The sequence below is a fragment of the Pinus tabuliformis genome, chromosome 4_1 (assembly GCF_031772625.1).
Source record: "Pinus tabuliformis cultivar Carrire ecotype Pingquan chromosome 4_1, CPIR1, whole genome shotgun sequence".
Classification (NCBI taxonomy): domain Eukaryota; kingdom Viridiplantae; phylum Streptophyta; class Pinopsida; order Pinales; family Pinaceae; genus Pinus; species Pinus tabuliformis.
In genome coordinates, this window is record NC_142303.1 from 626,349,762 (window position 1) to 626,377,272 (window position 27,511).

The following is a 27,511-nucleotide window of genomic DNA, read 5'->3' on the forward strand; positions in this document are numbered from 1 at the left end:
CCAACAACTGCCCAGAAAACTTTGCACGGGTGAGAGAAAGATATCCCAAAACTTGATTTAGGTCTTTCGGCAAACTTTGCCCTTCTCTAGCTTCTTTGCTCTCTTATTTTTCGTCTCTTTCTTGTAGATCAAACTTGTTGAGTGAGTGAGTGAAATAGGTCAAATTGCCTCTCCTTATATAGCCTTTTTGTTAGGTCGAATTGCCCTAATGTAGGCCGACCTTTTAGGGACAAGGTCGACTTGGTGTGGAGGTGACAAATTACCTTTTTGACTCAAAAATAATTCTTTTTACATGATACAAAAGCCCAAGAAGGGTCTAATAAAAATGACAATGACTCTAATGACTTAAGACAAAACCTAGAAGGAGGCTTTGACCTAGAAAACACTGACCAAAGAATGAAACCCATGTTTTAATAAGTCATTTTCTTTAATAATAAATTTTATTTTTGACAAGTACAATTATGAACACCGAAGCTAGTTACATTATTCAACACTCCCTCTTAACTAGGGAGGTATTCATAATTATATACATATATGAGTAGATGGAAGATTTTCAAAATGAAATGAACAACGAAGAGTTTTAGCATACTCAATGCTTCAAACTAGATACGTGGCCAAGGGAATCTATCCGGGTGGGACTAAGGTGACTCAAGCTTTTGCCAACTCTAGGTGCCATCAGGCTTTTAAGCTCTACCACCAACCCAGGGATCTAGGTGTGTATCCAAGGTCGGAGCTCCATGACCAATGCCACCCTCCCTCTTCAAGATCTAGACATCAACACATAGGCTGGCCAAATGTCCTCCCAAACATCTTGCCATTAGATGCCTCATCTCTCCTTATCAACCAAATCTGTAATATCAACTAACCCAAGCATGCTTCTATAGTATCCAAACTTCTTATTCAGAAGATACTTCGTCAACACAACAACTACTTGTTCATCTGTTGGAATATATTGTAGCTTCACAACCCCATCTTGTACCAAGCTCCTAATGTAGTGGTACTTGTTGTTGATATGCTTCGTCCTTCCATGGAACACGAGGTCTTCAGACACCTTGATGGTGCTTTGATTATAACAATTTATCATTGTAGGATCCAAAGGCTTTCCAAACAAATCTGACAAAAAAATTCTCAACCAAACAACTTCCTTTCCTACTTCACATGCAGCAACATATTCTGCTTTAGCACTACTTAATGCAACAAGATCTTGCTTTCTACTCACGATGAAATCATTGCAAATCCCAAACTTAAACATCCACTGATAGTGCTTCTTCCATCAGTCTCATTGCCACCCTAATCGGAATTGATAAAATATGTTGAACTTGTTTTCCATCATACTTCAGGGAATGATGTATAGTGCCACGTAGATATCTCAAAATAAGCTATGCAACTATCCAATGGTCATGACGAGGCTCCAACTGAAATTGACAAAGAACATTTACGGCAAAACATATATCAGGTCTCGTATTTACTAGGTACGTCAGAGAACCTAACAACTTACGATAGCTAGTAGGATTGACGAGACTAGAATTAGAGCTTCTCAACTTCTTGAGATAAGTGATCATGGGAGTAGTCATAGGATTGGAATCCAACATACAGAATCTCTGGAATATCGCGATTATATATTTACCTTGACCCAGATATATCTCTTCGGGTTTCTGCCAAACTTCCAAACCCAACTAATAGTGCATAAGTCCCAGATCTTTCATTTCAAATTCGGTTGCCAACATTTTATTGCTTTGTTGTATTTTGTGCTCCCCACCTGTAATAAACAAATCATCCACATATAGTAGTATAACGACTAGTTCATTCTTCACCACCTTGATGTAGAGATTTTCATTTGCAAAGCTTTTGACAAACCCAATTCTTAAGAGATATGCTTCCATTCTTGCATACAATGCCCTAGAAGCTTGCTTCAAGCCATATAAGGCTCACTTGAGTCTGCAACATGTGTATCTCTGTTATTTATTTCAAAAACTTTTGATTGTTCAATGTATACTTCTTCATCAATTGTTCCATATATAAATGTTGTTTTGACATCCATTTGATGGATATTCCAACCCATAGTAGCATCTAGCGAAACCAAAGATCTTATAGTAGTATAACTGGCAGAAGGAGCAAAGGTTTCTTCATAGTCTATGCCTTCTTTTGTGAGAAACCCCTTGCAATGAATCTAGCTTTGTATTTGTCTATGCTTCCATCAATAGCATGTTTGATTTTGTAAATCCATTTTGAGGTGACAACTGACTTGTGACTTGGTCTAGGAATGATTTCCCAAACCCCATTCTTCATAATGGATTGATATTCTTCTTACATCACCTTCTTCCATTCTTCTTGATGAGCAGCTTCTTCAAATGTAGTTGGTTCAGCTTCTATCAATTTTGTCATATATGTTGCATATCCTGAATATCTCTTTAGTCTTTTGCTTTCTCTAGTAGCTCCATGTCCTTCGGCATTTTCAAGTGTGGCTTTTAACCAATTTGGCCTCTTCCTTATTTTGGGAATAATTACAAGTTGAATAGGCTCACTTGGTCCTTCTTCTTCTTCCTCTTGGTTTGTAGTTGTCTTATCATGATGCTCTTCTTCTTCAAATAGTGGTATATCTTCGTCATCGGAATCAATTGGAATAACTTGGATCTTTTGTAGGCATGATTTTCATCAAATATAACATCCCTGCTCACTTCAATTTGTCTTCCTTCCTTGATATAGATTCTATATGCTTTTGAAGTAAGATTGTACCCAACAAAGGTCCTTTTATGATTGTAGAATCTAATTTCTTTCGCTTGTCTTTTGGAACTTAGATGTATGCGGGACACCCAAAGATTCAAAGATGGTCCACACATGGCTTCTTCCCTATGCTTCTTCCGGTGTCATATTATGAAGGATTTTGCAAGCACTTCTATTTTGTTTATATATTGTTGTCATTGTTTCTTCTCCCCACAGACACTTTGGTAGATCTTGATCAAATATCATAGTTCGAATACATTCTTCAGTTGTTTTATTTTTCCTTTTTGCAACTCCATTCTGCTCGGGATTATAGGGAACAATGAGCTCCCTCTTAATGTCTGCTTCTTTACAATATGCAATTAGTTCTTTTGAAGTGTATTCCCCACCATTGTCAGATCTCAAAGTCTTTTTCTTCCCGTTAAGGTCTCCACTTCATATCTAAATTCCTTGAACTTTTAAAATACTTTGTCCTTTGTCTTGAGAAGGTAGAGCCATGTCTTTCTAGAATGATCATCAATGAAGGTCACATAATAAAGATGTCTTCCATGAGATTTGTTAGATATTGGCCCGCGCACATCAGAATGAATGAGGTCTAATATTTCCTTAGACCTTGTATCACAACTTGTTAAAGGTTTCCTTGTATTCTTTCCCAAAGCACATCCCTTACATACTCCTTCACGATCTTCCTTGATGTTGGGGATGCCCTTTACCATTTGACTAAGAGAGGGTATTATCTTGTAATGAATATGCCCATATCTTCTATGCCATAGTTCTATAGAGTTCATCTCCATGTGAATTAGGGCTTGAGGAGATGGTGTTATAACTATATATAGCCTTCCTTCACGAACTCCAATAACTTTTTCCTTTTCAATGCTTGAATCTTTTCCCCAAACCAAAACTTTACCATCTACAAAAGCAACCCTATCTCCTTTCTCTTCTAAACGAGAAATTGAAAGTAAATTCTTTTTCAAACCAGAGACATAGAGTATATTGTTGAGATGTAACTTTGCTCTGCTTTCCAATGACAATGATGTAGATCTAAGGCCATTGACTGCATAATTGTTGTTGTCTCCTAACTCCACTACATGAGATGATGGTTCCTTTGATAGAGTATGAAGTTGTCCACTTTCTCCTGTCATATGTCTTGTTGCTCCACTATCAATGATCCATGCATTGTCATCATCAAGAGTACCTGTAAGTGCAGCCAAGAATCCATCACTCTTGACATTCCTAGAGAGGTTGTAGATAATTCGTCCAATCCAACTTCTTGCAATTCTTATGATATTGAATCCCATCTTCAAGTAACTTGTCATAGAGTGAGTAACCTTTTCTTCAACAAAGTGACCTCCAACCTTCTTCGACATTAGCTCTAATCCCATGTTGACAAATCAATGCTAGTAGGATTTCGGGTTTGATTCCTCTTTCTTGATAATCACTTGTGAATTATGTTGGTTTCTTTTACTTCTTAATTAGTTTATCTTTCATCAAGGAATTACCAAATTATATGTGTATGAAGATCACAAGAACAAGAGACACAAGATGTAGGCACTCAGCTAGGGCAAAACCCCTATAAGGGGAAAACATAGTCACAAACTCTTCCTTCAGCAGATTCAGATCAAGATGAGACACTTCCAAACTTCTTAGACTTAGACAAAGACCTCCAACCACCAAGTCAGCCCTTCCCTACAACAGAAGATCTTGAAAAAATACTCCTAGTGAAAACTTCCCAGCAGCAGCTTCAGTCGAGAATTTCAGCCCCCCAGCAGCAGAACTTCAACCCTTAGCTTCAAAATTTCGAACCTAAAGTAGAAATAGATTTTCAGCCCCAACAACTGCCCAGAAAACTTCGCACATGTGAGAGAAAGATAACCCAAAACTTGATAAAGGTCTTCCCAGCAAACTTCGTCCTTCTCCAACTTCTTCGCTCTCCTTTTCTGCTTCTCTTTCTTGTAGATCAAACTTGTTCGGTGACTGAGTGAAATAGGTCGAATTGCCTCTCCTTATATAGCGTTTCTACTGGGTCGAATTGCCCTAATCTAGGTCGCTTCTTGGGGATGGGGTCGACTTGGTGTGGAGGTGACAAATTACCTTTTTTTACTCAAAAATAATTCTTTTTACATGATACAAAAGCCTAAGAAGGGTCTAATAAAAATGAGAATGACTCTAATGACTTGATACAAAAACCAGAAGCCTTCATTGGAGGCGTTCACCCAAAAAACATTGACCCAGGCATGAAACCCATGCTTTAATAAGTCATTTTCTTTCATAATAAATTTTCTTTTTGACAAGTACAATTATGAAGACTGAAGCTAGTTACATTCTCCAACAGATGCTTTAGGGTTGTGGGGATTTTCCATTCCTTGATGGTTTTAATTTCGTGAGGGTCTACCATAACACGCTCATGAGATTCAATATGACCTTAATATTCCACCTCATGTAGCCCAAAGAAACATTTGGAAGGTTTTGCATACAATTGTTTCTCCTCCAATAGTTTAAGAAACTTGTCAACATGTTGAACATGACCTTTCCATGAATTGTTGTAGATCGGTATATCATCAAAAAATACTAACACAATTTTTCCTAAAAGGGTTTGAAAGTGGAATTCATCAATCCTTGAAATGTGGAAGATGCATTATTAAGGCCAAAAGGCATGACCAAAAATTCAGAATGACCTTCATGAGTTCTAAATATTGTTTTTGGAATGTCTTTTGTTTCATTCTAATTTGATGATATCAGGGATGAAGATCCGGGTTGGTGAAGTAAATTGCTCCATGTAATTCATCGATGACATCAATGGGAAATTTGTCTTTAATAGTGAGTTTAGTGAGCTCTCTATAATCTAGACACATATGCCATGATCCATCTTTCGTGTTTACCAATACTATTGTAGAAGAGAGAACTTCGGCTAGGTTGAATTATACCTGCCTTTAGCATTTTGGCAACCATACGTTCAATTTCACTCTTTTGGGCATAGAGATATCTATAAGGTCTTATGTTTGGCGAAACACTTCCTGGAATCAAGTGAATAGCATGATCATGATCACAAATAGGTGGGATATCTTTGGGAGTTTCAAATACCTTGGAATGATTGTCAAGGACTATTTGAAGATCTAGAGAAATGGATGATTTGATGTTTGAACATCTAGTGAACATAATTGTGCAATTATGTCTCGTTGATCTTTCTTCAAAAGCTTTGTCATGCAATTAGAGTTGATTATCTTCCCTAGTTTCCCTGCAGTGCCCTTTAATTCAATTTTCTTTCCTACCCAGAAAAATTTCAAGAAAAGTTCTTGAAAATTAAAAACTATTGTCCCCAAAGATTGTAACCATGGACTCCTAATACAACATTAGCACCACCCATGGGAATGGAGAGCATTGGACCATTCAATACATATTCTCCCATAGTTGGTTTGATATTATGGCACTTCCCTGAGCAATTTATAGTTCCTCCATTTACAATCATCACTTGACACTCTAGTGTTGAATATAGAAAGCAATTCAATTCCTTGGATATCTTACAATGAATAAAATTATGGGTACTACCTGAACCAATCAACACTATTACCATTTTCTTCTTGATATATCTGTCTATCTTGAGAGTTTGATGAGTGGTAATTCCCGCCAATGCATTACAAAATATGGTCGGATTCATTTCTTTTTTCTCTAGCGTTGGTTTCTGGTGTATATCCTCTTCTTTTGATGTTTCTTGTTCCTCTTTCTTCCTTCTCTTCACAATCCATGTAAAATAATTTCTTCTCATCACACTTATGACCTTTAGTGTATTTTCTATCACAACTGTAAAAAAACCCTTTTGTTCTTTTTTCGTCCAGTTGTTTGGGTGTCAACCTTGGAGCAGCAACAATTCCATCTTTATAATTGTGAGTGGTAGACTTCCTTGTTGCCATAATTTTTCTTTCAACTTTTCTTGTCACCCTAAATGCATTTTCCAATGAATTAGGTTCCCAAAGGCGAACCTCATGTTGGATGTTATCCTTTAAAGTCCCTATGAAGACATCAATCATATGCTCCTCTGGAATATCAATTACCTTGATATTCAATCTTTGGAAGTCCTCAATGTGCTCTGCCATTGAACCCTTTTGTTTGAGATTTATCAATTGGCTAAAGAAGATATTGCTCTTTGTATCCTCATAATGTGCTATCAATTCTTCTGTAAAAATTGTCCAAGTGACAATTGATTTACGAGAACAAAGTCATCGATACCACACAAATTGATTGGGTTCTAAATATAAAGATGCAATGCATACCTTTTGTGTGTGTGGCACATCATGTAGATCAAAGAATTGCTCCATCTATAGTATCCATGTTACAGGAACCTTGTCATCAAACTTCCTCATATCGATCTCTGGAATGTGGTTGGTCTTCAGCCCCAAGTTAAAGTCTCTCAAATCATGATTCACATTCCTTTTGTTCTCATCATGAGTTTCATGGACTAATTTGTCACCATTAGGAAGCCTTTCTTGTAGAATTTTTGTCAAGCCTTCTTTCAAACCTCCCATGTCTTTTTTTATGTATGCTTTTAAGTCTTCCATTTTTGCTTCTAAACCATCATCTTAGCTTCCACTTCATTGTTGGTTGCTCTTTATGATAGCAAAAATTGTTGCAATTGGTCTCGTAATTTTGATATATCATGTTGCATTTCTTCTTCTTCATGTGTCATATTGGAGCTTTCTGAGGGCTTGATGGGCGTAGAATTTTTTGTTTAGGAGGCATTTTGGAATGAATTAATGATATCTATGATTCACTATGCCCTTTGAATTACTTCAAACTGATTTTTCAAACACAAGTTATGCAAATTTAAAAATACACATCTTTTAAGAGCTTGATTTTGAGTTGCTGAAAAGGTTGAACTTGAAACGGTTTTATGTCTGTGATTTTGAGTCTCCAAGGTCTAAAATTGAGTCTTGTGGTAACCCTCTGAGTCTTCTTTTAAACGCCACAAATCAGACTACGATTAAGTTCTTCAAGATAAAGTTATGTCAAATCTCCCACAATGACCTAATTATGGACTGGTTCAGTAGAGCGGACTTGTACGAGATGCCACGTGCCCCTGTTTCGACCTTCGGCCCAGAAATGATACACGAGAAACTATAGTCTGTGCACTTTCAGTCACATTTTACAAAATTCAAATCCGAGGCATGAAGTGAAAATTATGACAATTTTCCTCGAAACACTTGTTTTAAACTGAATTTTGGAGACTGCAAAAACCTTAACTTCTTTGGACCATATCTCCAAAAATATAGTGAACCAAGATCTGAAATTTTTAGTTGATGTTAATGAAGATTTTGACTCCACGTAATCGAAATTTAAGCTTCGGAAGCCTCACAGATTAAAATAATAATAAAAAAAAACCTTAGGATCCAAAGCTTTGATATCAAATGGTATGTAACGATCAGAAAAAGAGAAGAAAAGATAGATCAACAACTTTAAAATTAGCCTCTTCGAGGGGGCAACCTCCTCTTACATCACATAAATGAACAATTCTTCGATGATACAAATGACAAAACCTCCTTTGCGTATATAGGAGTCTAAAGGGTCACAATATAATTAGGGCCTACATAACAATAATAATGTAAAGACACAACAATAACAATATCGGGGTTACATGGGGCACAACAATAACAATATGGGCACTACACTAATATTATAGGGACCTAACATGAGGACATGAACAAAGTGAAATGATTTTCTTGTGGGAAGATGGGTCACTATGTTGTTCGTTGTTCCAACAAGAAGGGCAAGAAGAAGAAGGGAGTTGTAGCTTCGGCAAAGGTGGATGAGTTCACTTCTAGATTTGCATAGAGTTTATCTTTGTGGTGAGTCTAGCCACTCATGTCGCATCTTCTGGTATGCGGTTTGTAGGCAGTGGAGCATCTTGCCATATGACTGGAGTGAGAGAGCACTTCACGAGTCTCACAGAGGATGATATTGACTTAGAGGTTATGCTTGGAGATAACACTAAAGGTCAGAGCAGCAGGAGTGGGGACAATATCATTTCAGAGGGAGTCATTACCTCTTTTGAAAGTGACAGATATTCTTTATGTTCCAAGGCTAAACAAGAACTTGATATTAGCCTCCAGTATTGAGGACAGGGGGTATGAGGTGGTGTTCCGAGGAGGACAGGTGTTGATATATCACAGAGGATCTAGTATCGAGTCTACTAGAGTGATTGGAGTCTGCAATAGAAGGCTATACAGGTTTATGTTTCAACCTACTAGAGCCTTGGTGGCACAGATCAACAACAATGAGTTGTGTAAGATTTGGCACAAGAGGATAGCCCACTTGCACCATGGAGCATTCAGGATGCTAAGGGAGATGGTTACAGGTTTACCACAGTTCATCACTGAGCATCATAATGTGTTCAGGGGGTGTGCTTGGGGAAAGTACACCAAGACACCTTTCCCAAGCAATGACAACAGAGTTGCAGGTACCCTAGACTTGGTACACTCGGATTTTTGTGATCCCATGTGTCATGTACCATTGAGTGGATGTGAGAACTATGTGACCTTCATTGATGACCACTCCAGGAAAACTAGGATTTTCTTTTTGAAGACCAATGATGAGGTCTTCAAGAGGTTCCAAGAGTTCAAGGCTCTTGTGGAGAACTAGATAGAGAAGAAGATCAAGGTGTTGAGATCAGATAACGGGGGTGAGTATATCTCCAAGGAGATGAAAGAGTTTTGTAGGAGTTTGGGCATCAGGAGGGAATATATAGTGCCTTATAACCCCCAGCAAAATGGGGTGGCAAAGAGGAAGAACAAGGCCATAGTGAGTGCAACTAGAGCTATGTTGCATGATCAGAGATTACCGGGTGGCAAAGAGGAAGAACAAGGCCATAGTGAGTGCAACTAGAGCTATGTTGCATGATCAGAGATTACCTTTCTTCTTATGTGTCGAGGCATGTAACACTGCGGTGTATTTGCAAAACAAGAGTCCACATCGAGTCTTCGGGAGTAAGACTCCCAAGGAGGCTAATTCTGGGAAGAAGTTTGAGATTGACCACATCAAGATCTTTGGGTGCCTTACATATTCATATGTCCCTGAGGTGAAGAGGACGAAGCTGAAACCCACTACAAAGAAAGGTATCTTTGTCGGTTACAGTGAGACCAATAGGGCCTACCATATATACATTCATGTGTTGAGGTAAGTTGTCCTAAGGCAAGATATGAGATTTGAGGAGGAGAGGGTGTTGAGGAGGTCTTAGGACGTTGATCAGGTAGAGTAGCAAGCTCCTTAGCAGGGGGTCACACCACATGTATAAGAATCTTCAGTGTATTTGCAAAAGGTGTATTTGCAAAACAAGAGTCCACATCGAGTCTTCGGGAGTAAGACTCCCAAGGAGGCTAATTCTGGGAAGAAGTTTGAGATTGACCACAACAAGATCTTTGGGTGCCTTACATATTCATATGTCCCTGAGGTGAAGAGGACGAAGCTGAAACCCACTACAAAGAAAGGTATCTTTGTCGGTTACAGTGAGACCAATAGGGCCTACCATATATACATTCATGTGTTGAGGTAAGTTGTCCTAAGGCAAGATATGAGATTTGAGGAGGAGAGGGCGTTGAGGAGGTCTTAGGACGTTGATCAGGTGGAGTAGCAAGCTCCTTAGCAGGGGGTCACACCACATGTATAAGAATCTTCAGGTGGTACACCAGGGTCAAGAGGATCACCTTCTTCAAGGGTGACGGTTCATAGAGTCCGATATCACCTAGTGCAAGATCTTAGAGTCCAAGATCACCACAGCTCACAGTAGGTCCTTCCTCATAAGGAGAAGAGGCTCTAGTTGAGGATTTTCCCATTCCAGTTTAGGAAGCTACTACAGGGAAGAGGAATCCAAGATGGCTTTGTGAGACCCTGAAGGAAGCCCAGGAGGCAGCGTGGAAACCCAAGTGGTCAGTGAGGGAAAGCAGACCACCAGAGAGATTGGGTGGCTATGAGGCAGATGTTGTGGAGAAAGAGCCAATTAGTTATGAAGAGGTCGCTATTCAGCCGATTTGGTGGGATGCCATGGTGGAGGAGTGTGCCTCCATCATCAAGAATGGTGTGTGGGAGGTAGTACCAAGACCTGAGAGGAAGACGATGGTGACTTCCAGGAGGCTCTAAAAGATTAAACATGTTGTGGATGGCAGCGTGGAGAAGTTCAAAGATCGTTCTGTCGTGTGGGGATTCTCAGAGGTAGAGGGAGTTGACTATGAGGAGACCTTTGCATCAATTGCTCGTTATACTTTCATTAGAGCAGTCATATATATTGCAGTTAAGATGGGCTAGACGATTCACCAGATGGATGGGAAGATCGCCTTTCTAAATGGAGTTATATAGGAGGAGGTCTTTGAGGTGCAGCCTTCTATTGCAGACTCCTATATTTCATCATGGTTGGTGACGATCCACTCATTTTGGTTCTGTATGTGGATAAATTGTTTATTACAGGAAAGGACAAACTCATCCAGCACTGCAAGAAAGATCTTGCTTCAGAGTTTGACATAATTGATCTGGGATTGATGCAATAACTTTTGGGATTGGAGGTTTGGCAGGAGGATGGGCATGTCTTCATTGGCCAGGGCAGGTATGCAAGTGATATCTTGAGGAGATTTTGTATGGAGGGTAGCAGGCCTATGGCTACTCCTATGGTCACCACCTGGAAGAAGTTGCATGATTCAGATTCTTAGTTGGTGAACCCCACATTGTATCTTCAGTTGATCGGTTCCCTGATGTATTTGGTCAACACTAGACAAGATATTTGTTTCGTAGTCAATACATTGAGTCAGATTATGATGGAGCCCAGGAGAGTGCACTGGGTGGCTACAAAACATGTGTTGAGGTACCTACAGGGCATAGTGGACTATGGAATGGACTATGTCAAGGGTGATGGAGTTAGATTGATTGGTTGCATGGACTCGGATTGGGCTGGCAATGCTAGTGATAGGAATCGGGTGTTGTTTCTCGTTGGGCTAAGTAGTTGTGTCATGGTTCAACAAGAAACAATGGTCAATGGCACTGAGCAGTTCAAAGACAGAGTATATGGTAGCTCGTTCAGCTGGTTGCGAGGCACTTTGGCTTCATAAGATGCTACATAGGTTATTTGTTCAAAGGCTAAGACCAACTACCATATACTATGATAATCATAATTGTATCAAACTCTCTGAGAATCCATTATTTCATGATCAGTCAACGCATCTTGCGATCAGGTACCACTCATAGTTTTCAGGCCACTGATTGGAACCGCTAAAAAACCTAGTTAAGGAGGCGCTGTGGCGAGAATTTGGACCTAACTAGTCCTAAACCGGCCGATTACCAGCCATGCCCACCGAGGACCCACAGTGCAGCTTTTACAAGGTAGTTTAGGGGTTTTAGAGAGAAATTAGGGGTGCTTCCCTCCAAAAACACCCTCTCCAAGCCTTTAAGGAACAAAAACGATTAAATGATCTTGTTTTCGTGCAATACAACCTTCGACTGAGGAGGAACCAAATGATGAACAAAGCACCTGATCTAGATCCCATTGTGTTGGACGATATTGATCCAACATCAGAATGGGTGGAGGAGACTGAAGATCCTGTGTTTGAGGCTGATTTTGATATCAATATGGATTTAGCGGGGGATGAAGCAGATTTTGTGGTGGCATCAGAACCAGGATCAACAGCGGCATCAAGGAAAGGCAAAGAACCAATGGAAGGCACTAGTCGTGCAGGTCGACAAACTCGTGCTTCCATTAGGTCCACTTCTATTGTTATTGGTGGCATTGCTACTGAGGTTGCAAATCAGGCTGAGGCATCCTCAGACTCTGAACCAGATGATGTCTATGTAGCTCCTGATGATGATCCTGTGGCTAGTAGTGGTGATGAACTTGATGATTGATCATGTGTACACTGTAGACTTGTAGTAGGCCAATGGCCTCATAGCTTGCAACATTGTTTTTGGACTTTATAGGCCATTTAGAGACTCATTGTTTATGTATTTTGCTATTTTATCGATGATATGTATTGCACTCGGTGCCATTTCGATATATTCACCTTTACATGGGATATAAATGAGAAAACTTTGCATATTTTGTCTCTATTGGCTTGGAATCATGGTTTTAAATCTTAAAAATAGTTCTGTTTCATTAAAAAATAATTATTTAATGTATTTTTCTAAAACTAGTTCGTTTAGACCAAACCAGTCCCTTTAGACCGGTTCCGGTTGGTAAACCGGTTCATTAGGTGGACCGGTCCGGTCACCGGTTCCGGTTTTAAAAACATTGGTACCACTTCATCAAAGACTGGGTTCAAACGAGAGTTTTGAAGCTTGAGAATATATCCACTGATGAATAGGTAACAAACATTCTCGCCAAGTCATTGCCAAGGGGCAAGCATGTATATTTCAAAGAATGATGGAAATGGTGAGAAACACCTTCCTTAGTAAGGAGTGTTGAAAATAAGGGTACCAAGGAGGTGTTTCCTAGTGCATTTATCATTTTGGCCTAGGAAGACACTTTAATGACTTTTTGTCTAGGGACATTATGAGTTTTATTAATGTCATAGAGCAAAGTTACCTTTTATGGATAATGTACCATGTACTTTAATTTATTAATGTCATTGGTGTTATGAAGTGACTTTATGAGAAAGCATAGTATACACATTATATTATTAAAGTCACTTATATTTTAAAAGTGACTTTATGAGAGAAAAAGTGCACATGGTACAAAAACATTAAAAAGTGTCTAGGAGGCTCATTAATTGAGGGGGAACACATGAAGGAGGGAGTCAAGTAGGTGACTTGATCTCATGGGCTGAGATTTAATCTTATCCCTTGATTTCAAGGGTTAGGGTTCTCCTCACTTTAGATGACAAAAAGGGAAAAAGGAGAAGAAGGCTCATTATTCTCATGAGATTTGAGGAGAGGAGAGCAAGGAGCAAGGAAGATGATAAGTATGCAAGGAAGGAGAAGTAGCATGCAGCTAGAAGACAGGTCAAATTTTCGGGCTAGGATTAGTAGGCCTGTATGTGGGAGTTTTCTAGCCAAATCAAAAAGGAAAGTCAACGTTGTTGTTGGAGGGAGTTGAGTGAGATACTTAGCTAAAACTCATGGAGGAAAAGGGTGGGTTGATGCCTTCATTTTTATGGTCTTAACACAGATTTTTGAGCCTGAGTTTTGAGACAATTACAGTGAGAATCTCGTGGTAGAATTAGAGAACTTTGAGGCACAAATTTTAGAGAAATATTTATGCTATTCCTTGCACAAAAATTGAGGCATTTTTGTGTGGTAACAATCACAGAAAACAAGGCAAATCACAGGCTAAGCTTATGATTGTGTGAGGCACAATTTTCTATGCAAATTTGGCAGTGACTTCAACAAGGAAGAAAAGAGATAAGTTTTCTTTTATCTCTATTGTATAAATCTTCCTTAAGGGCAATTACAATCCTCCGTAGAACTGGTTTTCCCCTTGTGGGTTTTTCTAGGTTCATTAGACCAAATCATTGTGTAAAAATTCTGAGTGTGGTTGCATGTATTTTCCTTTATATTAGCTAAAAGGAAGTGTAGAAGTAGTCTTTAATGTTTCAAATGAATTAGCATTAAAGGCTTTACATATCTCCTAACTGTTTGGGGTGAGGGCATTAAACATCATGCTAAAAACTTGAAACTAGGAAGGGCTACCAGCATACACTTTTTTCTATATGGAAAGCCCACCTCCTAGTAGAATATTCCAAAAATAAGTTTGGTTGCGAATTGATGGACGATCTCATCCAAGATGACAAGTACAAAGTAGAGGATGAGGTCATTTTCTATAAAAACAGGACATGTTTGATCCTTGAATCCATCCTCAAGAAGGAGACCTTGAAGGCCATATATAACCCACAACTAGCAGGATACCAAGGGCTCTTCGAAACATGTAGGCAGAAAAAGGAAAGGTTTCCTTGAAAAGGCCTCAATGATGATGTGTTGAGGCACGTAAGGGAGTGAAAGGCTTGTCAGCAGAACAAGCCCAAGTGTACTCCTGTACAACTACTACATCTTGAGCGAATTCCACTGCTTAAATATGGGAATGCCAAAAAGAGGAGGCAACGCTTCGGATAAATTCTTGTTAAACAAAATGAATTAGGCATTCAAGTAGCTAAAGTACCAGATCATCATATAAATGGAGCATATGAAACAACGATAAAGGTACCATGACTCGAGAACTTTACATCCCCGAGATATGTTCTAAATGATGCTAGTGACTTTAAGGTGAAATATTATAAGGCGTCAATTGAAACAGTCCACCTTGCCTCTGGTATTTGATGCCCTAAAGATGCTCTAAGAGTGGATAAAAGCGATAAGGGGGACTTGGGCATAGCCCCACAAAATGATATCGCAGTGGGATTGTTAGAATTTCCCCAACCCAACACCCAGTATTTGGTTCCCCGCAATTATTAACTAAACGAATACACGGCTAAGTTACTAACCAATATATTTAGCGGAAGCAAAACTACTCGATCTGAATCACATACACAAAAACGGATTTATGCCCAATCAATAGTCCTTCATTAATAAATTAATCACAGAACTTAATTGGGCTCCTGTCCTGGAATAATGCCCAACTAAGAAAATACAAACTACAAAGTTGATCACCAACCTCACTGCATTATCTTAGACCTAGCCCACACTCACTAAGAAGCCTCTCCCAATCTTGTGCTGCTATTTTTGTCTTTGACTCAACACTTAGGCTCAATTTATAACTTTCATAAGCTAAGATTGATGGCCAAAATTAGCTCGTCAAGTTAACTGAAGATAAGTGACTTTACTTTAGTTAACTATCCTATCTTTAGCGTTCTCTACTTAGCACAAGTACAAGTCATAAATTTAGCTCGATTTACATGCACATCTCATCCATGTCACATGTAACACATTCGCATGCGTGCAACTCACTTGCACACTCTATATGTCGCATGCAAGCTCAGAAATAGGCAAATCAAAGTCCTAGTCAAGACATAAGACTAGAAGTACCTTTCAAGCTACAAAACTCAACACTCCCTAGAAGAACCTCCTACACCTAGAACGGTCTCCAACACCGCCACATCATTCGCTATTGTACCTGCTCCCTCTGAACTAAAAGACTTCCTTGCTACCTGCTTTGGAATTTGATCTGAAGACCTATTACTTCCAACCATGCTCCTAGGATCCTGTTCCTTAGCGTCTAACAATGTCATATCATACTAGCCGACACTCTAATACCTGAAGAATCACTCTTCCCTGCCACCTACTCCCTCTCAGTTACTGACACTATTCTTGTATCCAAGATCCCCTAAGATATACCCACAGGGTATCTTCGCAACATGTATGACTGCCCCTATCTGATGCCAAGCACTATAGCTACATCCATGGTCGCTCCCTTTGAATATAGAAGCACCTGTCCATCTCGAAACAAAACTCTATATCCAGCATCCTCCAAGGCTGATACTGAGAGCACGTGTACCATCAACTTGCAACAAATAGCATCCTTATCACCTCCAGGAAATCCTCCTGACTCTAACTCGAATTTGACACATCCAACCCCCTTCATTGCATGCATGGTACTAGTCCCACTAAACACACTAAAATTTGAGTCTGTCCCTAAAATACTACGGAAGACTAACCTCTTTCTTGTCATGTGACTGGACACTCTATTGTCCATTAGCCATAACCCATTGTCCTAATATACAACAATACTATTGTCCAAAACACAAGCAACTAGAGAAAATTCCTTCTTAATTTTTTCTGTAAAGTCATCAATCTCAATCAATGCAGACACAACCACCTGATCCTCCTCCTCCTTCTTCTTCTTCTTCTTGTATGGACATTGGCTCACATAGTGACTAGTCTTGTGACACGCACAACACTTCACTTTGCTCATGTCCTTCACTGAAGCAAAACCCTCACTTCACATTTTTTCTTTTCTTTAAAACAAAATTGGCCCCTTTTTTTCTTTTGTTACGAGAATTTGTTTTGTTTGTAAGAAAAAAATAAAATAAAATCCACCCGTAAAAAAAAATTTCTCGACCTAAACCAAAAAAAAAATCCTGCTACCTTAAAAAAAGTATTTCGTTCATATAATCCCAGCCAACCTGGCTCCAAGAATCTGATACGAACTCGGCACCCGTAATTCCGAGATCGATTCAGATTTGGGGCTCTGATACCATGTTAGAATTTCCCGAGCCCAACACCCAATATTTAGTTCCCTGCAATTATTTAATGAACGAATACACAGCTAAGTTCCTAACCAAAATATTTAGAAGAAGCAAAATTACTCGATCTGAATCACATACACATAAATGGATTTGTGCCCAAACAATAATTCTTCATTAATAAATGAATCACAAAACTTACTTGGGCTCCCATCCTGAGATAATGGCCCAACTGAGAAAATACAAACTACAAAGTTGATCACCAGTGTCATTGCATTATCTTGGACCCAGCACACACTCACTGAGAAGCCTCTCTCAATCTTGTGTTGTTGTATTTGTCGTTGCCTCAACACTTAGGCTCAATTTATAACTTTCCTAAGCTAAGATCGACAACCAAAATTAACTATCCTATCTTTAGCTTTCTCTACTTTAACTCAAGTACAAGTCATAAATTTAGCTTACTTTACATGCACATCTCATCCATGTCACATGTAACACATTTGCATGCGTGCAACTCACCTGAACACTCTACATGTCGCATGCAAGCTCCTAAAGAGGCAAATCAAGGTCCTTCTAGTCAAGTCACAAGATTAGAAGTACCTTCCATGCTACAAAACTCAACATGGATGAGAATAGGAATGATGAATATGAGCATCTTGAAAAGAATTTAAAGCTATCCTTGGATTATTGTGGATTTGGTTTTTTCCTTACCTACAACAAGCGCAACTTTGGGAATCTTATTCATTTGAGTTATTCGAGACACCTACAAGCCTGAGTTTGCATGCATTTAAAGAAATACCAGAGGAAGGTACTATCAAACAAGATGTTCAAAGTAGGAAGGGGGGACTGTAATGTCCTCTTCTAATTATTTTTCCCAAGGGAGGACAAAGTAGCCGATCCAACCTCATAGGCTATAGTCATTTGTGAAGGGGGAAACCCATTATTTGATGTTATAGTAATTTGTAAAGGGGGAAATCTTGTTACATTTCTAGCCAATAGATATACCTTTGAAATGTTGCAAAAGCTTTCTATGAAATGCCCTGCACTTTGAAAAAAAGGGCTTCCTAGATTAATTTTTGGGATGGTTCTTTTGCAACATGTGATTCACATGGAATAGAAGCTCATTCCATAGGCGGTCAAATGATGCTTATCCTTGACCTTGGAGCAATGCATATATATGTCCAAGGTGTACACGAAAGAAATACATGTACAACCATCTTGCATAGACATCTTCCAAGGTGTCAATGGTTCTCAAAGAAATAGTTGTTGGGTGTCAGCTTACATAATCAATTGCCTTGCTTCGTAAAAAAAAATTGCATTAAATTACCAAGTGGAACTACTTCAAAAAGGTAGCACACTTTGTATGTAAAGCATAGTTTTAAAAATCAACTAGTCTTTGAACCAGTGACCTATCAAACTGGGATTTGAACTGAAACTAGATCGAACTGGATTCAATGAAACAATTTAAAAAATACTTAAAATAATTAATTTTAAATTAAAATTAAAATTTTTCCCCTATCATGGCGATATGCCACATGTCAAAAGCAATTGGGCGACGCCTGCCGCCTCCCGTTGCAATTGATAGGGGGGTGATATGGCCTACCCCTCTGACACAGTGTGCATGCAAGGATTAATCCCGCACGATTATCCAAAATGGCTCCTTAATTTGGCTTGGTTTGTAATGTTCACAAGTGGAGAAGTTCAATTATGGTTCTGTGGGAGTACCCCCCCGTCGGAGTTGGGAGTAAATTTCCCTTTGGCTTTCTCAAAACCACAAAAAATTTTGTTTTGTGAAATGACAAGTTGTAATGATATTAGATTATTTTCCAGCGAAAGGGGCGCTTGCCTGTAGTGTGTTTAATGCAGTGACCCAGGATGGTCCTTTGCAAATCCTGCTCCCAATGTCTAAGGGTGATGGTTGGACGTTTGTAGTTGCAGTTGTGCTTGGTGTTCATGCATATGGAGTGTTAAAGGATTTGCAAAGGGAGATAGCATGGAGGTTTCGGCATATCTCCATGGACAGCATCGGTGACTTAGCCCAGCTACCAAGACTTAGCTCCAGTTGACTCTAGTGTGCCAACGTAGCATCTGTCAGGTATTAGTTTTCTCCCTATTCTTAGCATTTTTGTGGGTTTTCTTTGCAGAGGAATTGTTATCGTCTAGGGCTCCTTTAATTATTTCCATGTCTTTCTTTAAGACGAGGCTCCTCATCGATATCTTGTTGTTTATCCATGTGCCAATATATAAGTGTGGTTTTTTCCTCTCTCTGACGATTGGGTTGTGGTTTTATATCTCTTCCCTCCCACCCCTTGGCCTGGTTTGGATCAGCAGTCGTCTTCCTATTGTTAAATGGTTGATTGAGATATAATCAAGGTTGAATTTCGTGGTGAATGTTATTTTATGTTTTGTTGTGGCTTTGTGGGATAATTGGTGCATATTTTGTAGTTTCTTTTCCATCCTTGTTGTCAGGGTATTGGATGTTTGGTTGTCTCTTCAGAGATTTGTCAATATTCACAATTGTTGCTCTTGGTTCCTTCTCTTTTTAGTTGCAATGCCCAAACAAAGGATGTGTTGTCACAAAGGGTCTGGTGACCGTGGTGGTCATGGCCAACAATGTCGGCTATGCACTCAGTCCCAGGCCCAAGAAGCAACAGCAAGATATCACTCAGTTACTTCTCCTAGCACTCGGGAGGAGAGATTCATCAACTAGAGACAAATGTTGCAAATAATCATCAAGCATATTCAAACACAGAACTCATAACGAAGGTCTCCCATTAGTCGCCTTACCCTAGTCATACCAAGGGACGAAAGAACCAATACATGCACCCCATCACCTTACATTGCCAGTTGAAGACCTTGCTAGGTCGAGTTTTAAAGAAGAAGCATGAAGATAGGAATGATATCATTTCATTCCTGAATGACATCTAGAGGATTCGGTGTTGCCACCAGCGGTACTGTTTGCAGAGATTGGATGCTTGCTTGGCACACTTCGAGAGCCATCTCCAATGTGAATCCAAGCCTTCTGCACCAGCTAAAACAACTGCTAGGGACCCGATCCTATGACCTAATCTAACTCTTGAGTTTATTTCCTGTTATTACTGTATGTTTTCTACTAGATGGCTTATGTTAGAGCATCATTATGTTCAACAGCAATTACCTTTTGATGTTACTATGTTTATTTTGGTATCGACCAATATATCAGGTTTCCGATGTGGCAGATTAAGGCCAAATTTTTTGATACATGGTTATCATGCTTATCTTGACATATTAGTGATGTAATTTGCAATTCATAGTAATACCAAAAAAAAAAGAACAACTTACAAATAAAATGAAAATTTTCATTTTTAAGATTCCAAACCATTAGGGACAAAATATGTGAAGTTTGCTCATCTATATACCATGTAAGGGTGAATATATCAAAATGGCGCTCAATGCAATACATATCAGCAACAAAATATATAATCATTGAGGCTCTAAATGGCTTCCATAGGCTCTAAAACCACTTATCAACATGATCACCAATAAAACTCATCACCATTACTAAAAATAGGAACATCAATAGGAGCTACATGAACATCGTCTAGCTCAAAGTATGCAAACTCCATGAATTCCTCAACATTATAATATGGTAGAAAAAGATTGATATACCTAACCAATGACTTTGGTTTGAGTGAAGGGTCCATCTCCTCAACCATATAATATGGTAGAAAAAGCTTAACATCCCTAACCAGTTACAATGGTTTGAGTAAAGGGTACATTTTTGTTAAGGACATGGCAGAGGAGTTCAACAAGCAATACCACCAACATCAAAGGAATTCAACAATCAACATCACCAACCTCAAGCTACATAAAGAACTTCATGACCTTGATTCGATTCCAATCCCATACCCTCATACTACTTTCTCCATATGAAGTTCAATAAAGTTGGAACCGATGTTGTGAACATTGGCATCGGGATAAAATTGGCAAGGGTCAAGACTAAAAACTCGTAAAAATCGGGAAAATATCGGTAAAAATCGGCAAACAACGGCAAAATCAAGATACCATCAAAATATCGATAAAAAATAGCAAACATCAGCTAGGCCAAAAAATCATGATTTTGAGATAAAATCATAATGTTATCGAGATGTTCGCAACACTGGTTGGAACTACTCTCAAACATCCTGAAGCAATTAACAGTAACATTAAAAAATTGAGTAAACATTACTGTTATCCTTTTATCCTTTTGCTTATTACCATTGACTACAAACATTTCTAGGGTTGAGTTAGATTTTCTTCTTAGATTTAGGGTTTAGAGGGGGACAAGTTGGTATTATAGCCACAGGGGTTGTTTTGGGAGGGAAATAGCCCTTGGTTTCCTCTAAAACCAGCTCAAAAACTACCACAGTGGGTCTCAGACTCCCCCAACACCTATAAGATTTGACTTGTCAATTAAAGTCGAAACCTTCTGGTTAGGACTAATTTGGTACCTGACCAGTGCAAAGCAGCCCTCCAATCCAGTCAGTTGGTCGGTTCAGTTTTGTACCTAACCGTTACAAACGGGCCCTCCAATTCGGTCAGCTGGCTGGTTCAATATTGTGTCTAGTTCAACCAGCTAGTTTAACCAGTTCTGGTTCGAAATGAACTAGTTTTGAAAACTATGATTTAAAGTAACATGTTCATGCAAATAAAAATATGTTATAGTTGTTGAAATTTGTATTTAAATAGATCTCATCATCAATAAGAAGGCATTTACATGAGAAGATACCCAAAAAAGACCCTCTTCCATTGAATTTTAGAACTTGTTTCCACATAGATTGTCAATATTGGCAAGGGAAAATGCATTCCTCAACTTCAATAATCAATGATCATAGCAAATCTAAAAGTAGGTTCTAATCATATTTATCCTATATCAATGGATCAGGCATAACTGATGATAATAATCCTTATCATATAGTTTGATATAAAATGCAAGAGTGTTACAAATAAAATATATAAATAATATAAATATAAGTAACGAGGATAATTGTAATGATGATTAGTTAATAATAATTAGTAGTTAGGTTGAAGAGGCATGTCTAAATGAGACATGACTCTCCATGAAAAGACGCTTGATATATAAGCAAGCCTCTCGTTCTCGTTGTAAATCATCTTATTCTTATTCATATATTTAATACAATATTTGTATCCTCATGGATATCTTTACATTCCAAGTCTTTTGGAGTAATTAATTTGTAGAAGGAACTTTGTTCGCTTCATTTGGTATCAGAGCAGTTCGATACTTTGGTTGCTTTACTATTGCACAGAGCTCGCTCTCTGATCAAGGTCCTTGACCATCAAGTTCGTCAACATCGTTGCCGTCAAAGCGTCTCGCTACCAGTTTCTAGAGATTCTCCATACTACTGACAGGCCTTTGGCCATTAAAAAGAGTATTTAATAAATAAAAAAACGAAAAACAAAAAACAAAAAAAAAATTATATATATATAAGACATAAAAAAATCTAATAAAAAAAATTAAATAAAAAAATTGGACAAAAAAAAAAAAAAAAATATATATATATATATATATATTTATATATAAAAAGGAAGAAAGAAAGACTTGCCTGCCTATCGTCCGTAGCGGCCAGTACCAAACAAAAGCCACGCAGCCCTGCTTTCTACAGTCGCTAGGGTTTTCAGCCTAACTCTGTCGTTCGAACGTTAGGTTGTAGCCTCCGCCACCACTATGTTGTATATAGCCACCGTACACATCGTTGTTTGTCTAAGTCGTGGTCATACAGAACAACGAATTGCACCCAAAATTGATTAAGAAAATTGCAGCCATACCGTGATTTATTGTCCATACATTCAATTCATACACTACTACTAATCCACCAGCCATACAATTGTTGCATCCGCTCTTGATATCCTATAACACCTACCAAATTTCAATCTGCCATTGAATTTTACCAACCCCATATTGCCATGGAATAAAATTTTAAATTAAAATACTGTAAAATCCGATATGGCTTTAACACGTGACTACTCGTACAGTCACGCCTTATCATCTGAAGCTTTTAATTTTTTGGAAATAATTTCAGATTAAAGTGTTTAAGAAGAGTGGATTAGGCAAAAAATAATAATAATAGATTGTTGGAAGAGTGGTCTTTGCTTCCTAATCGGTAAAAAAAAAAAAGAGAAAATCCAAAGTTATTTAATATACGATATTATAAAAAACAAAAACGTGAAGGGGATTCTCAAGGTATATATTAACATATACCTTTATATATATATAGGTGTTTTAATAAAAAAAAGTGTACTTCATACATGACCACTTTTAATTATTCAAGTTAATTAAAAGTTGAGGGTTAAAATATTCAATACTTTTGAAAGATCTAAATTAAGTATTTAAGTATTTTAATTATAATTAAAAAATATATATATAAAAGGAAATTACAAAAGGAATAATTAATCCTTAAAGGTCAATTCAAAAGTTTTGAAGTATTAAACATGTTATTTTATAAAAATTCAAAAAAAAAACAAAGAAAAAAGGTTTTGTATTATAAAAATAAAAATTAAGAGGAAATTAGTAGAGTCAAGGCTATTTAAAAGAGGAGAATATTTGGAAAATATATATAGAAAAAAAGGGATTTATTTATAAAAAAAAGGTGATTTAAAAAGTATTTAATATTTAAGAAGCAAAATGAAGTCTGATACAAAAATGAAGGCCAAAAGATTCCCAGAAACTTTACCCAGAGACGATAAAGCGCTATTTAACATTAAAGGAAATTTAGCAGGAAAAGATGTTATTATTTCTATATCTCTGGCAGAAGATGCAAATTATATAACACCTAAAATCGCAAACCAACTAGTGATCCCAGAGTCAAATATAACTGAAAAATTAGACTTTTTTCGCAATAAAAAAATACGACATAGCCAATTTACAATTAAACATTGAAGATTATACATTGGTATCGCAATTCTCAGTTCACACCCTATTGAACAATCAAGGTGACATTATTTTGGGATCACCTTGGATGGAAACGGTAGGATCTGTCATCTTAAATACGAAGACAAAGTTTCTAACATTTTCTTACATGAAGAAGATTATAACAATCCAAGATGTTACACTGAAACCAAATTCAGTAACGCCAGAAGATATATCAGATATCTCAAAAGTAATTTCTCAAGAAGGTAAAAAAGTATTACAAAATATGCAAAATGAAATTGACAAAATCACTATTAACAAAAATGAAGAGGTTTCTCGACTTAAAAACCATAGTGAAAAATTATTGACGCAAATTAAGAAACTTAAGAAGGATAAGAAGTCATAGAAAACAAGGTACAACAACTTATCGAGAAGGAAGCATCAAATGTAGGAATTCAAGTTGACGAAAATACAACAGATACCGATCCAGTGAATGTCACAACTCAGGAAGAAGACAAGCAAGTTGAAGAAAAGACACGCTTGGATGTTGCAGTTCAAATGATAAACACCCCAAGTGAAGGTTTGGTAACGAACTCAACAACATCATTCCCTGAAGTAAATCAAAAAAATTCAACACACCTAATAAGGGAAAGTAAAGTCCCATATCGACATCCGAATCACGAGATTAGACAACTCAACCATGCTACGTATCGGTACCATTCAAACCAGAAACAACAAATTGATGTTTCAGAGAATAATGACATAAAATCAATCTCGTCTTATGCTGACAAGTCATTACAAAATTCCAGTAATCAGAATACTACACAGAAGATTAATCTAGGATGGTCTGATCCCTTCTCAATGCGACAATTTTGATTGTCACTTAGAAGATCATATCAGCTTGTATCGACAAAGATGTTTGTTCCAAGAGAGAAAGACATTCAAAGCCGAAAAAGAGATCAAGCCTTTTTCATTGACAAGCTTTGAGGACAAAGCTTTTTGAGGAAGAAGGCAATGTTACGAATAAAATATATAAATAATATAAATATAAGTAACGAGGATAATTGTAATAATGATTAGTTAATAATAATTAGTAGTTAGGTTGAAGAGGCATGTCTAAATAAGACATGACTCTCCATGAAGAGACACTTGCTTGATATATAAGCAAGCCTCACGTTCTCGTTGTAAATCATCTTATTCTTATTCATATATTTAATATAATATTTGTATCCTCATGGATATCTTTATATTCCAAGTCTTTTGGAGTAATTAATTTGTAGAAGGAACTTTGTTCGCTTCATTTCCTCTAAAGCCAGCTCAAAAAACTACCACAGTGGGTTTCAAACTCCCTTAACACCTATGAGATTTGACTTGTCAGTTAGAGTCGAAACCTTCTGGTTAGGACTGATTTGGTACCTGACCAGTGCAAAGCAGCCCTCCAATCCAGTCAGTTGGCCGGTTCAGTTTAGTACCTAACCGTTACAAACAGGCCCTCCAATTCGGTCAGCTGGCTGGTTCAATATTGTGTCTAGTTCAACCAGCTAGTTTAACCAGTTCTGGTTCGAAATGAACCAGTTTTGAAAACTATGATTTAAAGTAACATGTTCATGCAAATAAAAATACGTTATAGTTGTTGAAATTTGTAGTTAAAGAGATCTCATCATCAATAAGAAGGCATTTACATGAGAAGATACCCAAAAAAGACCCTCTTCCATTAAATTTTAGAACCTGTTTCCACATAGATTGTCAATATTGGCAAGGGAAAATGCATTCCTCAACTTCAACAATCAATGATCATAGCAATCTAAAAGTAGGTTCTAATCATATTTATCCTATATCAATGGATCAGGCATAACTGATGATAATAATCCTTATCGTATAGTTTGATAGAAAATGCAAGAGAATCTGCACTTTTTGTTATAAAAAGAGTTGTTATGCTTGATATTGTGAATAATATGATATATCTATCCTCAATAACGTAAGTGGCCAGTTTATAAAAGATATTTACTATTATCTTATGCAGAGAAAATAAATAAATTATAAAAATCTTTTTCATGTCATCTGATTCAAATCTATCATAAAATATTCAGCCATTCTAATTCAGTTTAGAAAAATGGCACATACCTGATTTTTAGCATTGACCATTAGCTCAAGCGCACGGGATAGATAATTAAAAAGGGGCCATGATATTGTCCCAGCAAGTTGCAAAGCTTTTTGGTTTAATTTCCATGTCTGCATACAGGGCACAGATTGGTGTCATTGCAGTCAACTATTCTTTTATCAGTAACTTCACTAACAATACAAAATGACAAATCAAAAGAAATAATGTCATGCTACCACAGAACACGAAAAAAAATCGCATAGCTCTTTAACCAGTAACCATAATATCTAACAGAAGGATTGCAGCTTTTGGGAAAATAAATATTTATTCAGGTCAAGAGAGTCAAGAAAACCTTTGGGAGGATCAGTATATTAGGCAAAATCAATGTTGCAATTTCCTTCAAGCAATCAGGATTTTGTGCCAAGAAATTGGACACTGTAAATTCAAGACATAAGTTTGCAACACCATAAGCTTGTTCTTTCAATCCCTTGGAACCTGCAAGGTACAATCGTGCAGCCAGTATAAGTTCCCATATCTGAATGACAGAAAATAGCAAAGAACTGATGTGTGCAGATACAATCACTATACTTACAACCATGAAATAATACCCTTTAATACAATAAAATAATATAAGGATCAAATAAATTAATATTCAGATAAAAAGAAGATGAAAGCAAAAAATATGCAAGAACAGATATTATTGAATAAAAAAGATACGCGATAAAAACATATGCAAGCTTAAAGAAAATAAAACTACAAAGAAAAAGATGAATTTACTATTTGTTATATAAAATAAACATCCAAACACCTACAAAGCTTGCTTGCTATAAGCACCTTGCACACTTCAAATCTTATAATAAACTTTATACTTATCTCAATTAAATGAATATTAATCAGATTTCAGCTTTGGCAAAACTAAAAATCAGATAGGACATTGTTCAATTTTCCTATGCCAGATCTGATTTAAATTCCTAGCAATTTATTTTATGCCCGGAAAATATATTTACCCAATAAATTACTTTTCTGAAAAACTCTTGAATAAAAATACACTGATATTTTAACTTAAATAATTTGCAGTGGAAACTTGAGTAGAAAATCAATCATAAACACAGCAATCTTTTTCCCTCTGAATTCCCCTTAACTTTTATTCCTCGGGAAAATTAAGGGCTCCCTTAACAGGGAAATGACCCTCAGATAATAAACAGAAAATATAGCAAAACGGAACCTGGAATTTTCGGCCCCTTGAAAATTTTCTGCCCCTGGAAACCCAGCTTCTCCAACTTGTATCTCAGCCTCCTTTCTCCTAGGCCCTGTACGGCCCACTACACACTATAAGAAACTCTCCCTTCACCTAGGCCATATGGGCCCACTGCACAAGCTTCTAGCTGGAAGCCTCAGCCTCCTCACAAATCTGTCTCCTCTCCCCAAGGACTTGGCCGCTTTGAATACTTTTCACCAGAATCTCCCTGCTGAGCACTTTTCTTTCTCTTCAGTCTTGGGTCTCTCACTCTTCTTGAGAAATTTGCTTTCTCAATGAAATCAATGTGTCTTTCACCTCTCCCTTCCGCTTCTTTTATGATTTCTCTTTGAGCTATATATCAAACCCTAAATCTCCTAAGTGATGAATGGCTAGAATTAGATCCTAAGCCTCACTTGAGATCAATG

At 37.6% G+C, this 27,511-nt stretch overlaps 1 protein-coding gene across 1 annotated transcript in view; it reads right to left on the reverse strand.

Moving 5' to 3' along the window:
* Window positions 1-27,511, reverse strand: part of LOC149177582 (uncharacterized protein At3g06530-like) — a 280,290-nt gene that overhangs the window by 170,056 nt on the left and 82,723 nt on the right. Inside the window, 2 exon segments of the mRNA XM_089420165.1 lie at window positions 25,870-25,977; window positions 26,199-26,341. Of these exon segments, the coding sequence (XP_089276291.1) occupies window positions 25,870-25,977; window positions 26,199-26,341 (251 nt within the window).